Source organism: Balaenoptera physalus (assembly GCF_965194825.1).
Source record: "Balaenoptera physalus genome assembly, chromosome: 9".
NCBI classification, from domain to species: Eukaryota; Metazoa; Chordata; class Mammalia; order Artiodactyla; family Balaenopteridae; genus Balaenoptera; species Balaenoptera physalus.
The window spans coordinates 12,923,200-12,942,139 of NC_138888.1; the positions used below are offsets into that span (position 1 = coordinate 12,923,200).

Sequence of the window (18,940 nt, forward strand, 5' to 3'; positions counted from 1 at the left end):
GAGAAGGATGCCAGAGCAAAATAACAGAGAAGGTAGAGACCAAAGAGGAAAGGCCACTACGTACTAGAGATGAGAAATTCCACAGCAAGAAATCAGGTGAAGAAGCAAAACTTCCACTTTGTATCTAGAGTCGGCATTACTGAAATGCCAAATGAGGAAGAAATTCCATGCATAAGGACAAGGGTGAAATAAAAGAATAAAAGAACAAAGAACAAAGCAGAACATTACATTTTCTTAATCTTGATTTCATAAGAAGCTTTAGCTCAGCCAACTGCGTCCGGGCTGTTACTTCTCTATTTGCCACGGAATTGCAATGTAGTTCTAGCAAATTTATGATAAAAAGGAGTAGTTATATGTACATGTATAACTGATTCACTTTGCTGTACACCTGAAACTAACACAACATTATAAATCAACTATATGTCAATAAAAATTAAAAAAAAAAGAACAGGAGAAATGTTTCCATGAAAATAAAAAAAATGGTTTTGAATGAAAAATATAAAAAACACACTAGTGTATTATTCACTTTAGAATGTCTTAACTAGGAGTTGGTCATTAGACGGAAATAATGATTATTGAGAAACAGCCTTATGAGCAGAAAGCTGTACTATGTAATCCCTTGAGAAAACTCATGTTATTATGGCCCATTAAAAATAAGAACTTTCCTCCCCAATGACTTATATACAAATATTTCATTCTCCCTTATTGTGTTTCATTTGAATCACCCCTTTTACTTGTGGAAGCTCTAGTACTGTATATATGTATATAATGTATATATGTATGTAATGTATATAAACAAATGCATTTATTTGACTTTCTAAATCTTTTCACAGTCCTGGTTTTAATTATTTTGATCAGGAAATGTAAAAAATTAAAAAATAATGCATATCCATTCTGGGATATTATATTTGAGAAATGGAGATTATTAGAGGCAAATATAAGACTTCATCAGAAGGAAACACTAAAACACTTATCCTGTGTTTTGTTTTGTTTTTTTCTCATCCAACAGAGATGTGGGCTGGATCCAAATAACTACAGCCTATAGGATCTGAGACAGTAAATTCATTTACGACAGCTGTCTTCCTGAAACATTGCCCTTGGATATCCGGTGCATATTTGTGCCTTGTTAGATTGAAGAATGAATGCAGATTGTAAGGTTCAGACTACTGGCAGATTGTAGACTCAGGAATATTCTTATAAAGGAAGCTGGCACGCTGTTCTCTACTGTGTCTTCAAAGAAAACTACAGTGTACTTGATTCATTTAATCAATGCAGACAAAAGTTCAAAGTGGAGAGCTTTAGGGCATGGGCCATCTAATTTGATTGTTTATATAGATCAAATAAAATGGGTGATTGCCAAATCTCTAACTGTATTTCATGCCAAAGCAAACCAAAGAGAAGAATTGTCTTAGAGAAACTACTTAGAGGACTGACATTTTACAAAGGAAACCTTGACATTTAGCAAAGATCAAAAAGACCAACATATTGGTGATGACATTATAGAAACATAATATTAGAAAAATATTCTTGGGTCATTGTTAATATTTCATGTCCAGGTAACTACAGAGGAGTGAAAAGTAGATCACCCATTTTTCTCCACGGTCATTTGAATCTTTCTATTTTGAGATTAAGCTGACTGGATCCATATTTTTTAAAAAAGTTTAAACTGTTCTGAAAATCAATAAAAAACATCTGTCATTTTGTCTTGCTGATTCAAAAGGCATAAGTATTATGAGCAGAGTTTTTAAAAAAGAAAATATGATGTAAAGGGAGCATGTAGTAAGGAGAAATTATTGAGAAATAAAGAGTACACTTTAGTGCTTGACTTCCTGCAGGGATAAAGTGATGAGCTCATCGACCCGCTATTACCTTTTCGAACACTTGGATGGGAGCAAAGAAACTGCACAGTTAAAACTGGGGAGCAAACCACTGAAAGCCTAAGAGTGGAAAATCTCCCATTATGACTCTCAGGAAGTACTGGCAGTGCACAAAAATCAACCTCTCTGCAGCCCACACGTTACTGGGTTTCAGATTACCTTTCATGTTAATTTCTTCCCTTGCAATAATGGAGCTAGGTAAGAGATGTTAGTTTTTTAAAAAATGCAAAACAAGACATGAAGGTGGAAGTTATGTCTTAACTGAAGATAATTTTAAGGTTAACATTAAAGGTCAAAATAGAGCAAAGTATTCTCTTACAGAAGACTGGAAAGTCTTGGAATTCCACATCAGTTGCTTTGATCAGAGGTAGCATTTACTTTACATGTTACTACGGTGAATGTAATAATTAATGGTTTTTCTTTGATGAGACTATAAATGTTCGCTTGAAAACAATATTACCTACAGAAGGGCCATCTTCGATGGTAACCTCAATGCACATACCACAGCACGTTTCGGTCCCTTTGGGCATCTTCCTCGTGATTATGTACACAAGCAAACTCAGTGTGGTTTGGTTCTTTCCTTCCTAGTGCTTCATTTAGTTTGGTTGTCCCTCTCATGTGCAGAATGGAGCGGCCAGAGAGGAAAGAGTTTTGATGACTCAGAGCAGGCACTTTCCTAGGAAACCAAAGCTTTCCAAAATTCTTGCAGTGACCTGCTTCCACATAGATGGTGGCTTCTAAGCTCAGTGAGGGTCTGAATGGCATGAGACCCAGTTAAGGTAGTGGAGCGGTTTCTGCTTCCAGATTTTCTAGCTGAAAGACGAGAAAGAGCAAAGACAGTGAATGTTTCAGATAGGGTTGCAGTGCACATTTATTGGGCATCTTCTTTGTGTCAGAATTATATTGAGAACCTTCATGTATACTTTCACCTGCAACTCTCAGAGTTTTTCCTAAATATCAAGATGTTATTTAATCTCCTGGGTCATTATGAATATGCTATTGCATTTGTACACACTAATGAATAGGAATTAAACACTAGTCATGAAAGAGATGTTATTGATGGGTTCTTGAAAAAATATATTTTAACCCAAACTCTGTTTCCCTCTGTCCTTGACTCTCTTCCCTCCTTGTCTTCAAATTATTCATGATTTGACCAAACTTTCAAAAGAAAAGCAACACCTCTTTTTGTAGTACTGTTTACGTTCTTTATTTCTAGGTGAAGAAAATTTATATTTCACCCAATTCTCCAAATCAGTGGATTCTTTTTCCTGAAGCAACTGATTTGAAGCTCAGAGATTTCCCCATCCCCACCTCCACTGTAAAGCTAGCGTATCTGTTGAGCAAAAATGGGACATTTGTTCACACACAAAATTATGGCTTGATATTTTCAAATAAGGGAGGAGGATTATGGACATGAAACAAGTTTTATAATGAACAGATAATTGCTGTGTCCTGGTTGTTAAAATTTTTGCTGAGAAAAAAGGAGGTGTTTGTATAGTAAGTATAAAGGGATGAGAATTGTTTTCCTTTAACTTTATTTTGGTAAGTTTCAAACTTCAGGAAAAGTGTAAGAATTAGAATGGTACAAAGAACATGTGTGTACCCTTTACCCAGATTCACCTACTGTTAAGATTGTACCCCTTTCACTATATCATTTGCTTTCTCTTCTTTTTTGTTCTCCTTCCAGACACAAAGACACACATACACACACACATTATCTTGTTGAACCATTTGATGCTAAATTGATCCCTCTATACTTCAATATACATTTCCTAGGAATAAGGAATGGAGCGATCACTATGTGATCGCTGTGGAAGAGGCAGTCTGCCATGAGCCCCGGACGCCCCTGCTCATCCTTGCTGATTGTGCCAAACTGTAAGGCTAACCAATCTCTGACCCTGAACAGTTCCTACAGTGGTAACTTAGGCGATTAAGTAGGTCAGGGTGACCACAGCATTGATCACGGTGGACTGCTTACTCCTGGGAGGCTGGTTTATTGCTTGCTGCCAATAAACCAGATTTTAGCTATGGGTTCCTTGACTGTGACTCAACCCATTGTGTGAGCAGCCAACATCTGGTCCCATGGCATCACCCCGTGGGGCTTGGGAGCAGGGAGGCTCTACCAAGCTAAAGCTTCTACAGTTCTCTGTGCTATAATAACCTAAGTATTTTTATCTACTTTGGGCCCCTATGGACTTGTGGCAAGACAACGTGTTTGCTTGCTCAGTCATCTCCTTTGGAGTCTTGTTACGTCTTGTCATCTTCTAAGAGGATGAGATTCTTCCCAAACTGTACAACAGTGTGTCAAGGTGGATGATGACTTTTTGAAAGAGGAAAGACAAGGGCTCGTGGGTGAGATTTGAGGAGGTGAAGAAACTGCTTGGGAGCTAGTGGCAAATGTTCTGGCCCACGTGGTGCAGAGACAGGGAGTGAATGGTCCACCCTGTCTTACCTGCTGATAAACATGAGTTGAGTTGATGGATGGAGGCTGAGTGGTGAGCGGAAAAATCTAAGCAGCTTCCCAAGTGGTGCCATGATTGCTGCTTGCTCTCCTGTGGACGAGGGCACTAGGAGAGCACTCTAGGCCCCGCCATGGAGGAAAGCACAAATGCATCCGGTCTTAAGTCACAGCCAGGAACATACAGAGGTCAATATGTCCCTACAGTGAACACCAACTTATGGACCCTTAGTGAGAGGGAAAGGAAACCAGCCCAGGGGCATTTCGATCAACAGATGGAGCAACCGTTAGACCCAGAGCTGACAAAGGAGTGAGGAAGGTTATACACTTAGAGGGTGAACGAAGCACCTCGGCTGTCAAAATCTTGGGTGGGCTACGACTCAAAAGTGGATTCCAGAGGCAATAAAGGAAACATTCTCTGCACTATGACTCCCCATTACCAGAAACGTAGCTCAGCACTTCATTTCACTGTCTAGCTATCGGAGACAATGTGCGCCTTGTCTATGTACGCATTTAGTTGCCTGCAAGTTCATCAGATAATCTGTCAAATTTGGCTGAGGACCTAAGCAGCAGGCGGCTCTGGAGGCACTGCAAGAGCAGCCCAGCCCTGGAGCGTTTTGAACTACAGATTTCTGGAAGAGGAGGCAGCCTCCACGAGGGGTATCCCTACGAGCCTTCCTGGCACCATTCCCCACTTCAGCTGCGGAAGGAATATCTTAGGCTTTGGAGTTGCTGGCAGGGGGAAATGATTAATGCTCTCTTTGTCTCCAGATTCCAGCCCCGCAGCCTGGCAAAGCAATTACATGGTCCACTGGACAAGAAACAGCTCTGATTGCCAAACTGACCTACTGCGGGGTTTTTCACCCCAGTCTATGTGCTGTGAGGTCAGAGAAACTCACGTGGGTTTGGCTGGTCTTGAGTTATGCCTAATGCAGCTTCTAAATGTGAAAACCTTGTACACATACAAACACACACAGATAGAGGCAGTCTTGTTTCATTTAAGCTCATACCAATTCATAAGCTTCTCCTGATACCCGAGTGCCCTTGGGTCATGCCATATGTGGCTATCAAGGCCACAACTATTTGGTGACCCTGCTCCTATGGATTATCCAAATCAATGTAATTGTGATCCAAATCAAGCTTAGCAACAAATCTAGAATTGGAATGACCTGTCCCCTTCAGTTATATGTTTGTTACGTGGGAGAGAGAGTGCTACAGGATATCTCTCTACTAGGCATGGGGACGGGAGGCTTAGTGCCTCTTGGACCTCCTGCAATTATTGGCAATGACACCACTCCTTGGATCACATTCCTTTCGTTAGGCCCTCAAATAAAGAAGACTGTGCTACCCAAAGGAGACATGAATCCCTGTGTCATACAGCAGTGTGAGTACCGTCCCCTGGCATCAGAGTTCTCATTCTAGAGGTAGGCCAGGCACTCAGCCTTGACTTTAGCTACCATAGCCAATGAGGTGGAATATGCCATAGGAAATCAACAGGTCAGGCTAAACTCCCTGATTGTAAATGAGTCACTGATCGGCCTTTGACTACATTCCGATAAGTATGGTTGCCAACCACTCCTGTTGTGTTTGCATTCATACCATCAATAACAATATTGTGGTGCAATCCACGCGCATCATGAGAAAGAAGCTACCTGATTATCTGCAGTAAGACCTGTTAGCCCTCTCTGGGACTTAATCAGTTGAGTCTGTGATCTGGGAGTACATGGCTGAGGTCAAAAGTGCAGATTGACCTGATCCTGTTGATAGGGATTCTATAGACAATAACCCTAATCACGTATTTATTGAGGTAAATGAGACAGATTCGGTCCTAGCCTCTATCAGTGTGTCTAATCCAAATTGCTGATGGGGTGGCATAATCCTATGAACATTGAACTGAGCCAAGAATAAGTGGAGGTGACAGGTGAATTACTGTGAGAGGCAGTTCATCAAGCATCCCTGTACATTTTTGCTGACCGAGCTGAGCTGCAAGGCCTTACTATCTTCTGACTCCAAGTAGTTTCTATAGTCACATAGTCAAGTAAGACCCTTTACTGCCAAACCACATAAGGACCACAGTAGGACCAATTTGCGATTCCTTGCTCTTACAGGAGGAAGATTGCTTTGTTTACTGCTTGCTACAAAAGGTGGTGAAGCCCTAGCTCTGGGCTTGTCAGTTGTGGTGCAATCAACTGTGTGCATAGTGACAATCAGGGTCTATTGTGTCACTCCATGGGACATGGGGGCAAGGGAACCAGCACTCCTGTGTTGATGCTCCTACTCTTTGCTGTGCTGTGGGTAGTAAACTGTTTTCTCGGAACCACTGGGTCACATTGTCTATTTTTGGCACCCAGAGGGTCATAACAAGCTGAACTGCTTAGTTGCTGAGATAACTCTTTTGGAAACTTGCTGCTCCCTGCCATTTTCTAAGACTGGGCTTCTTTCCTGACAGTACCACAGTACCATTATAGATTCAGTAAATTTAACATTTGACATAGATAAAATATTTTCATCTCCCATCAGCTTTCCAGTTTTTTCAAGAGCTTCTTAAACTGTTATTTTTTCCAGGAAGTCAACTAGTAAATCCCCTTGGGCTATTTTTTAGCCTATTTTGAAAAATAAAGTTTTGAAAAGCTTTTAGGTTCAAACTGAAGCTTATTTAAAGCACTTTTAATCTCTATCCATACAATGATTGACATGTGCTTCCTATCCCTGGAAGGAGTTTAAAAGATTGCCTTTTCCAATTTCATTAATCTATGGGAGGAAATAGAGGTCTTGAGAGGGGAAGTGACAGGCCCAAGAGTATCGGTTGAGAAAAGCCCGTTTAATATTTTTATTTTTGCTCTTTGCAGCACTCTCTTCCACTTCCATTTTCTCTGTCCTATTTGTGATGCCATCCAAAGTTACAGTTGAAGCCAGTACCAGACTTGGGTACTTCTGAAGCTGATTAGTGTTTCAGCCAGTAATGGGCTTCAAAATCCCATTCATTACAGAAGCCATAATAACAGAGCCACACAAAAAAACTTTGGGAGTGGGTGACTCATAGGTAAAGATCTCCATTTACCTAAATAATGGATAACTCATCCCTTCTTCCAAGTTCCATTGCCGGAATCAAACATATTGGGATCTAGAGTATAATAAGGGGTCACACTTCAGTGAAGGAGAATTCAAGGAGAAGTGGAATAATCTGGTAGTTCAAAGGATCCAGACTCAATATGCCATATGCTTCCTTCTGCTTTTAATATGAATTTTTTTGTTCAATATAATAAATTCTTTCACAAAAGGAAGCTTTGGTGGTTACTTTTGTTGTTCACTATGAGAAGCTAGCCCCCAGACTCTGAATAGGGGTAATTAATCAAGCCCAGAAATGAGCCCTAATTCACTGGCCGTCAACAGAAGCTGGGAAAGTCCTGCTTATGAAGAGATCCCCTTGGCAGCCATTAGCATGGGATGCCAAGTCCACACAGCTGGTTATCTGCAGCCTGGCACCAGAACCCAGGTGGCTTGGCTTCTATCTTGCATTCTTTCACGAGAAAGATTGTAATTATTTAACCTTTGGCACGCTTCTCACAGTTGACTATAGATCACTTTTAAAAGATTTCCTCCTTTAGGATTGTAACCAGAAAGTGAGAGGCTTCAAAACAAAGCAAAACAAAAGTGAAAACCCAAACAAAACACAACCTGTTCTATTTTCAGAGATATGAAGTTTCAATATCTTGTTTGTATTTAGACCATGTATTTTGAATGAGTGAGAATAAGAGATTGATAATCAATTTTAGAACCCTGGATAATGCCTGACATTATGGGACATTGCCATTTATTCTAGTAAAACATTGGATTTGGAACAGATTTGTCCATAACTGGGACTAATGATCTACAGTGCGCTTTTTGAAATGCTTAGCGGAAACCATTCTGTGAGATGTTACAACGTGTCTCTTGAAAAACTGAGACTGTGCTCAGATAAATTTGAGAACTTTAGCTTAAAGGACAAGAGGCAAGTATATATACAGAACTAAATGCAGCACCCACCCACACACACACACACACACACACACACACACACACAAATATAATAGGGCTTTTCAAAGCCTTTAAAATGCTAATCCAAGCATCAGTCCCCATGACCAAAATAAGATATGCAACATTTCTGAACATTTGTCTAAAAGCTATTTTTTAACGGACCACATATTAGCATTTTCTATAGGAACTCAGTAGAACTTGTAAAAACTAAAAAACTTATGAAAGAGTCATTTGTTCTGATTCCCTAAACATCAAATCTTAACACTTGCGTTCTTGTAACATCCTCTTTTATGTAGGCAAAATGCTGATGTTTGGACATTCAAGACTTCCAGTGACGAGGGAATCTTAGTGTCTCAAAGCTTAGAAAATTCTTTCTTTGGTTGTATTGCAATCCCTTTCCCTGTAGCTTCCACCTATTGGCTTTAATTATTGGAGTCGTATTGGTAAGTCCAATTCCCTGCTCACATCCCTTTAAGTATATGAAGATAACTATCTTGTGCCGTTTGAGCCTTCTATTTCCCAGGTAATCATGTGCACTTATTTCAACCATTTGTCATATTAAGGAATTTTAACTCCTTTTGCCTTCTTGGTTGTTCATCTCTGAACACAATCTATTTTGCTTATTTCGTTCTTGAAGTGTGTTGTCTATTAGAGTGAGGCTAATATTTCTTTGGTTCTAGACACCAAAATTCTATTGATGTGATTATCTATAATTGCAAGAGTTGATATGGCCTATATCATATTGTTGGTTCATGAAATAAAATCTTTATGACTTTTTTCACATCTGTTATCACTCACATTCTATCTTTCTATAATTGGATTTTTGGACTAAAGTTTTTCTTCTAGTAACTACTATAGTTTTAGTTTTTTTCTCACTCTTCTAGTACGTTTGACTCCTTACCTGATCATAGGTTATTGAGTATTTCTCCATTGATTGGGACCCTTCAGGTGGGAATCAAAGCTGTACCATTATATTCAGGTCATAATCCAATATAGGATAGAAGTGTAGAAATTAACAAGAGCTTGTCAAATCTCTTGTTAAAAACACTATTGATACTGGGGTACCTGATTTCTCTGTCCTCTAAGAAAATAAAATTTGTCTTGTAACTAATTCTTGAGAACTTCTCTCACCTCCTAGAGGTTACTGCTTCCTCTCTAAGTGCTCTCAAAATACACTTTAATAATCTGATCTAGGTTCTAAAAACAATTAGCGCAAAGCTACATAGTCTTTGTAGTTTTCATAACTCCTTTGCCTTTGAAGTTATGATGTGTGTTTCATTAACTGTGTTTCATTTACAAGTTCTCTTAGTGTTTTAAGATCTCCAAGAGATTCGACCTCATTTCTGAATGTTCTCTAACAATATCTTCACCTTTACTGGTCTTCAATTCTTTCTTAATAATGTTTCAGGCTGAAGATCTTTTCTCTGAAAGAGAAGCTTGAAATAAAATCAGGGTTGAAGAATTTTGCTTTCCTCTTGTCTTCCATTAATATTGTTTGCAACTGGTTAACAGTGCAGACTAAAGCTTTATTTGAGAAATCAGTGTGATATTTCAGAGGAGATCTAGTCTAAAGTCAGAATACCTGGGGTCTAGTTCCATCTCTCAGGTGGTGCTTTAAGGACATGACTAATTTGGACCTTGATGTTTCTTCATCTATTAAACATAGTTGGTCAGGTTAGATCAGTGGTTCTCAACTGATATTTACCCTAATGGTTTTCAACTGATTGTTTTTTTTGGGGGGGCAATGTCTGGAGACATTTTGGCTGTCACAACTGGGGATGGGTGGGTGATACTGGCATCTAGTGGGTAGAAGACAGGGAGGCTGCTAGACATCCTGCAATGTGCATCCTCTCACAACAGAGAATTATCTGGCCCAAAATGTCACTAGAGCCAAGGTTGAGAAATGTTGGGATAGACCAACTTTACGATCCCTTTTAGCAGCATTAGTTCATTCCTTTAAACTTTTCATTACAAGAGCTATAATTCAACTTCTTGGGGGAAAGAGAATAGAGGAGATGAAAACAGTAAAACCTTTCTAAGTGGCTTAGACTAGTATTATCAGCCAGTTTCCTGGCACTGTGCTATGTATTTTACATGGATAATTATGCATCACATTCACATCAAAATAAGTGTTAGACACTATAGTTATGACCATTCTTACATATAAAGACATTGAAATATAGACAGTTTCAGAGAATTCCACAGGGAAATTCAACTGGTCAATGGTAGGATCTGACCAAATAAATGAGCCATCTAAATTTTTAAGATTTTATATTATATTTGCTATTCTTATTTAATTATAAAGTTTCCCTTTATCTGCTGATATTTTAAATTAAATTTACACATAGTAGAGTTTACATAAAATATAATTATCTATCTTTTTCTTTAGTCACAATTTTTAAAAATTCTATTTGGAAACTAGGTATTTGAAAAGACTCTCACAATTATATATTTTATATTTGGAAAAAAGCATACAATAAAAAATACATTTCTGGCCTACAATTTCCCCATTTGTAACATCAGGAGGTTTGGATTAGATGATCTACGTACTTTTTCAGTTCCAATATTCTAAGAACCGTAAATATTTTTCATCTTCTTGATAAATCCAATCACATTATTGGGATTTAGTTGTTGATATTTACTTACAGTGTAGCCATTTGAAAGGTTATTTGTTCCACTGAATTTCTGAAATAACCAGAAAAATCTTCAGTTGTTAAAGTGCGTACTAGCCATTCTGCAAGCCTCCATCTGCAGCATTTTAAGGTTCTAGGAGTGACATGTATCTTGTCTGTTTCCAAAGAGCATCTCAAAGACAGCATTTTTTAAAAGTTGATGTTTTGAATTTGAATGAGCTCACATGTAACTATATTTGAGGATTTCTAAGTATAAGAACATGTTAGCTGACATGACAGAGAAAAAGAAAGAACAACAAGAGTGAGTTATTTTTGCTAAGTTGGTAAATTATGGGACGGATTAAATTGGTGATTGCATTGTGAAACATAGAATGGCCATACTCTATTTCACATCCACTATTCACTGAATTTTCTCATTGTTAAGTTTATTTTTAGTAATTTGACTTTTCTTAAGATATTCTTATTTATTAATGTCAATTTCCATAGACTTTACTTTTTTGCTTTCATATCAAATGTCTTAGAGGTACCTATTTTATCACAAGAAAAATTTTATTCATTTCTTGTGCTTTAAGGGACTTAGACATATCATATGGGACTCTGGATCATACATATAATATATATAATATTTTTTAATCTTTATGAAGGTTTGATAATGTATGTAGAAAAAAAAGGAAATAAGTAGGGCTTGATAGATTTTGTAGATTTCCAGTATCCCTGAATTTCTGTTGTCTATATGGAAAACAGAATAGTAGGAAGAATGTGACTAATTTCTAACACAAAATATATTCTGTGAGTCAGCTTTTTTCTCTCCCTTCCTTCCTTTCTTCCTTCCTTCCTAATAAATACTGCACTCTACACAGACAAATAGTATGAATTATTTTTCTACATATTCATTCTCATTCTTGGACTGCGGGGGCCATTATTTTAAATTATAGTGAAACTTTCAGCTTATATTTATTTGATATTTGTAATTACATGGAACTAATTTATCAGGCTAGTTATTTGCATGTGTTCCTAATAAGGTAGGTGTTATAGAAAGAAAAAGTGGTTCATTTCCTTTGATTCACGGTGAAGCAACAAGCACTAAATTAAATTCATACTAATCTCCCACCCACGTATGGTTAATATTTATATTGCCAGATATTCATTCCTTCTGCATACATCATTGGCAATGGGGATGACCAAACTCACATGGGGTCTTGAAAGCTGGCATTATAATCTTTTGGATATATATCAGGAAAGCCATTCATGTTTTGAAAAAGTACTATTACAATTTTTTAGCACTCAGAATAAATCCTGTTTCTAACCTCCACTTACCCACACCATATGTGTGTGTGTGTGTATATATATATATGTATATATATATATATGTGTGTGTGTGTGTGTATGTATATATATATAGTGTTCTATTTATATGGTATTTTATTGGTATTGGTATGTTATATTATATGGTATTTTATTTATTTTATATATATGTTATTTTATTGCAGTAAAAGTATAAATCATAGACAATATGGTTCTAATATTTCTTTTCATCATGAAAAGTTTCTACTCATTTCAAAACTAGGACCTCTACTATGTAAGAAAGAAATTCTTGAGTGTAAAGGGAGAAGGCAGACAACAGTTATGGCTCTAGGTTCTTGATTTCCAGGGAGATAATAATCAGAAAGGAAATATTAAGACATATTTTATTCTAGAAAGTTGTAGTTCTCACAATGTCACCCTCAAAATAATTTTATAATTTTTAAAAAATTATAGCGATTTGTAAATATTTATTGCAACTGACCAAAAGATAACCACATCAGAATGATATTCAAAAGTTAGTGGCTGGTCAACTTCATTCCAATGGTAATGTTGTTTGAAGTGAGGAAAAAAATATAAAAGCAAAAAATACTATAAAACTGCATTTCAAATTCATAAACGTGGAAGTAAGAATACATGTGTTGTAGAAAGTTAAAAGGGAAAAGAATCTGCCTCTCATAGCTGGCTCCCAAAGCTAAAAAGAATAGATACATTTATATGTATAACTGAATCACTTTGTTGTACAACTGAAACTAACACAACATTGTTAATCAACTATACTCCAATATAAAATAAAAAGTTTAAAAAAAAGGAAATAAGATTAACATGTTCCAATACACCAAATCTCAATGTGAGGACTTTTTCATGATAAATGTTTATAAAATAGCAATTTACCACTTAAGGTTGCCAAATTAATGACACATCATTTTGAGTTAATTTTTTAAAGAAAAGCGTGTTGCCATATTTTATCAGTTAGTTACATTAATTGGAATAACAAGCACAAGAAAATGCTGCAGTAATTATATTAGTTAATCCAATCTTTAAAACTCAACCTCCCTGAAAGTTCAGAGTATTCAGTCAGGAAGAACTCTAGCTAATTCATGTATCAGTGTTCACTGTACTGTTCTGCTGTACAGAACAATCTTCTGGGTCAGCCCACTAAGGTGATAGCTGAAAAGACTGAGTTCTTGCAAGATGAAGGGTTTCCTCCATCACATGCTGGTCAGGGACAGCATGACAACTAGAACATTCACCTGATTCCCTGTCCTGGTCCCTCTGGCACCACCAGCCCTCCAAGCTGCCTTCTCTAGTAGGATAAATGTGATTGGACTCACAATCCTAAAGGTCAGTTTATGAAAATATTAAATGACCTTCTCTGACGTTAATGAAAAATTTTAACTGTGGAAAAGAAAATTCTATCATTCAGTAAGAGTCAATATGACTTTACTGACAGCAAAAGATTTTTGTCAAATAATATGAGCTCATATAATGGTAACCATGATCCCCGTTATTGGATTTCTAATTCCCCGTGATCGTCATTAATCTATGTGAGTGTTTACTTTTACATACAGATATGCAAATACACTAAGAATACATCTAAACAAGCCTATATAAAGACCTTATGGCATTCAAACTGTCAGTATATAAATGTTAAAATTTAGTTCTAGGAGGCACCACTGAGTGCAATGAAAACCAGACTAGGGGGATAGTAGGGCACATTAATTAAAAGTCTGGGTTATAATATCAAATTCAACTGGGTTCATTCCTCAGCCACTGCTCTTTACCTATGACCTTAGGCAAGTTAATTCCTTAAACATTGGTTTCCTCAACTGCAGAGATAATCCACACCTCATATGATTAAATAAGATATACTGGATACAAACCAGTCAATAAATGTTATTACTAACAGTCTTTTTTTTTTTTTAACATAAACCTAAATTTATTCAATGCAAATATTGTAATCCTTTTTTTTAAACCATTTTTTATTGAAGTATAGTTAATTTACAATTTTGTGTTAATTTTAAGTGTGCAGCAAAGTGATTCAGTTATACGTATATATATATATATTCTTTTTCAAATTCTTTTCCATTATAGGTTATTACAGGATATTGAATATAGTTTCCTGTGCTATACAATAGGTCTTATTGTTTACCTCTTTTATGTATAGTAGCGTGTGTATGTTAATCCCAAACTCCTAATTTATCTCTTCCCTGCCATTAAACCCTCTGATAACCATAAGTTTGTTTTCTGTGTCTGTGAGTCTGTTTCTGTTTTGGAAATAAGTTCATTTGTATTATATTTTTAGATTCCACACATAAGTGATATCATATGGTATTTGTCTTTCTCTTTCTGACTGACTTTACGTAGTATGGTAATCTCTAGGTCCATCCATGTTGCTACAAATGGCGTTATTTCATTCTTTTCTGTGGCTGAGAAATATTCCATAGTATATATGTACCACATCTTCTTTATCCATTCCTCTGTCCATGGACATTTAGGTTGCTTCCATGTCTTGGCTGTTGTAAAGAGTGCTGCAGTGAACATTGGGGTGCACGTATCTTTTCAAATTAGAGTTTTGTCTGGATATATGCCCAGGAGTGGGATTGCAGGATCATATGGTAACCCTACTTTTAGTTTTTTAAGGAACCTCTATACTGTTCTCCACAGTGGCTGCACCATTTTACATTCCCACCAACAGTGTAGGAAGGTTCCTTTTTTTCCACACCCTCTCCAGCATTTATTATTTGTAGACATTTTAATGATGGTCATCCTGGCTTGTATGAGATGATACCTCATTGTTGTTTTAATTTGCATTTCTCTAATAATTAGTGATATTGAGCATCTTTCCATGTGCCAGTTGGCCATCTGTATGTCTTCTTTGGAGAAATGTCTATTTAGGTCTGTTATTACTAATAGTCAAATATTTTGTGGCAATAAACATATTTCCAAGTAAACAATATTTTCTCATCCCAGATTGTAGCCAATTTACAGAAACATATTAAGCTCTTCTGCTATATTTATGAAAGGGATAATTCATTTTAAACTTAGATATACTCTAGTACTGCACATGCATAGAAGCACGCCTATATCATGCATGTGTATGCTCTCTCTCTGTCTCTCACACACACACACACACACACTCCTAACTGGAACTGTTTTCTTTTTAAACCGAAGAATTGAAAGAATAGCCACTTTGGCCTCATTCACAAAATATGCATTAATGTGGTCAAACCTGGTAATTTTGTGAGCTATCCTCATTTGGGACTTTTGTCATGGAATTGAAATGCTTTTCCTTCTCAAATTGGTTCTCCACAGATGTCTTGTAAAAAAATCGAGAGCCAACTTTTGAGAGTGATTTGACAAATTAGGCTTCTGCTTTTAGTTTAGCTGGGGATAATATAGTTTTTTAGTTAACACAAATGCAAAGCATCTCCTCATTCCTTGACCTGCTACTTTGATCAAAATGTCAAGAAGCTGCTTAAAAAATAGTAACCCAAGGGTTTAGGAATGGGCTTGCCATATTGATGAGGAGTTAGCAGGAGGTACCATAATGTTAGCTTTATCATTGTTATATCACTTTGTTCTATAAGACTCACTGATTGATATATTAGAAAGTTAAGGCTTTGTCACAAGATAACTACATTATTTTGCTAAACACAAGATTCATTAGGTGAAAAAAATTAGTATCAATCAGCTTGACCGAATGGGTTACTCAGGTTAGAGAAAACAATAACTTTGGTAGTGTTTGGATGAAGTTACATTTTAAATCAGCTTTCAATTTAGTGTTTTGTTCAAAATTCAGATTATTGGACCCTACCTTGACTCAATGAACCAGATTTCTTAGAGTTCCTCAAAAGTTACACTTTCTGGAGCTCACTGTAAAGCTTGAGATCCTCTGCCTGAGACCATACGCTAATATTCGAAGTGGTATTTTGTGGGATAGCAGAGAAAAGTTTTGGATTAATATGAGAAGTCTAGATATTTGTCTGTGTTCTGCCTCTTACTGGTGGTGTGATCTTGTATAATCACTTAACCTCCCTGAACATTTATTTTTTTCATGTTTACCCATTAGGGTTATTATAGGAAGCCGATGTGATAAAAGCACTTTTTAATCTGCATGCTATCATATAAGAGTAAGATAACATTATTATTATGGTTATAGTGAATGCAAACTCTTTAAATAGTAATCTAACTGACATAACAGAGTTTTCTTTTCCCATATAATGTTATACATTAAAAAATAATCTAGGTGTCAAAACTAAAAATACATTAGAGAACGTGATCAGGGTGGAAACCAAGCAGTGAAGGCAGGCCAGCATCTCAGGTCTGAGTTGGACCTGGACTGATTTGAGCAAATGATGGGAGTGTTTTGAAGCCAAGTGGAATCCAATGAGGACAACAACAGGGCACAAAGAAATTAAATTGCATTGAGAGCAGATGGAAAATGAATGCCTTTGCCTAAGTCTACCTACCAAAGGTCTGGAAGACATAAAGACAAGAAGCTGAACATAAATCAGGTATGAATCACTACAGCTGGAGCAGTACGCTGGACCCTGGAATGCATAAAAGAATAGGAGACCATCTTTTTTTATTTTTTATTTTCCACATTGAGCCAGGGTATGAGCTCTTTAGAGCCCTGAGTCTGGTTCCTGACCTCCTTATCAATAGCACTTATGAAAAATAAAATTAGAAGGCAAGCACCAATGTAAGAAAATATTTGGAAAGTGTAACTTTGGATCAGAGGACTAAAGGCTGGAGAGAAAAAATGAAGAATCCCTCCTGTGAATATTTTTTTTACTGAAAGGAGAGCCTGAAATAATGTCAGGGTATTATACAATCCTTTAGCTTGTCAATCAGTGGCAAGAAAGGGGTCATTCCTACCCCCTCCATATCTCCTGAAATATCAAAAGATATTTATTCAATCATTCATTTATTCAACAGATGTTTTTGGAGTACGTTTTACTGTGCTAAGCAGATACTGGAGATACAAGAAGGAGCCAGGCAGATATAATTTGTGCTCTCAGGAAGCTAAGGCTAACCTGTCCCATGCCCCATGTGCCTACTGTAGATGGTTAGCAAAAGTGGCCACAGTGACTTCCCTCCTTACATCCACACCCCTTCGCAATGTGACTGCAGCTCCATCAATAGGTGGAGTCTGTTTTCCCACCCTTTGAACCTAGAACCTGCGATGGCCGTGAGAACAAGCCTGGGCTAACACAGATGATGGTAGATGAGGCTCCATGAGGAGCTGGCCATTCTCGCTATGGCCACCCTAGATCAGCTGGCTGGCAGCCCATAGAGCGGCTCACCACAGAGTGAGCCCAGCTAAGACTGGAAGAGCTGTCTAGCCCAGCCCAGCCCAAATGACTGACCTATAGAAGTGTAAACTAAATAAATGGTTGCTTTCAGTCATTAAATTTTGGAATGATTTGTTATGCAGCAAAAGCTGACCAAGTAACCCTTACCTATGTAAGTATGACTCAAAGTTTATCTTGGGCACATAATTTTTGTATATGATCAAATTACCTTGATAACTGCCAACTCTCCACTTGACTTTGCGTAGCATGGACATGATCTCAGTGTACAGTTGTCAGAATACAGACACCCTGGGAAGGTTTGATATTGGATCTGTGATCTGCAGAATATGAAGTTGACTAATGTGCTTGACATGTGACACATACAGTACAACATATTTCTTGGAGAAAATACAAATAACATAGATAGGCAGGACATAAACATCTACAATGGTACAGACAGCAGTTAAACAGTTAATGCAAATCCAGTTAGCTTTGTTTCCTAACATGACGGTTCATGACTTAAAAAAAAAAAAAAAAGAAAAAAAAAAAAAACACCTCTCTGTCAGATACTGAATTTGTAAGCGAATCAATGTCCTATAGACACAGCCGTAAAGTCTCCAATTTTTCCCCCAAATAATTTTATTATTTTGATATATTAGTGAAAATATCACCAAAGACTTATGTATTGTTCCAGATGTCTGTGTGTAACTGCCTTGATTCTAATGATGACACATCAGTGGAGATTAGTGACAGGGATATTTGATTTATCTTAATTTTCAAATATGTCAGAGTGTCTTTTCCTCTTTTCCTGTATCCACTCTTCTGTGTCCAGTTCTCCCAGCTAGGCATCTTGGGAAAGCAGCCAATTCCAGGGCTAATGTGTTTCTGCAGTTATCTGACACTGACGCTGCTTCAGAGAGGCAGCAATGAAGATAAGTCCCATTTGGATGTATTTTTAAAGCAAACCTTTTAGTTACTTAGCCCAGAGCTTCCCCAGTTAGCTTCCTTTCTCCTCTCTCTGGCTGTGCAAGAACCACACATGTGGCTGTGAAACTGCTGGATTTGGAGGGGAGTCAAGGGCAGTGTCGGGGCAGCTGAAGGACACTCATGCTGAACTCAGGAAAAACGCTCCACCAGACAAGCTGGGAGCTGTATTTCCAGGAAAGCAAGGCAGGTGAAGGGTTCTGAGAGGATCAGATATGACAAGAGGCCCCGGCAGTGGTCCAGGGTACAATACCAGCAGCCACTCCCCAAAGTGCCTGAAAGGAGAGGGAGGGTATAAACAGGTGCTTAAGGAGAGAGAACGAATCCTTTACAATGGCCATCGTTTTGCTCCAACGGTAAATATTTTAACCT

The 18,940-nt window shown here is 37.4% G+C and overlaps 1 protein-coding gene and 1 long non-coding RNA gene across 2 annotated transcripts in view; one reads left to right on the forward strand and one right to left on the reverse strand.

Moving 5' to 3' along the window:
• The window catches only part of LOC309667003, a 1,042,512-nt gene that overhangs the window by 22,496 nt on the left and 1,001,076 nt on the right, over positions 1–18,940 (forward strand). The gene's annotated exons all lie outside the window — the stretch shown is intronic.
• OPRM1 (opioid receptor mu 1) overlaps positions 12,406–18,940 on the reverse strand; it is a 42,968-nt gene continuing 36,433 nt past the window's right edge. The window contains 2 exon segments of the mRNA XM_082475054.1: positions 12,406–18,836; positions 18,838–18,873. Of these exon segments, the coding sequence (XP_082331180.1) occupies positions 18,690–18,836; positions 18,838–18,873 (183 nt within the window). The 3' untranslated portion in view covers positions 12,406–18,689.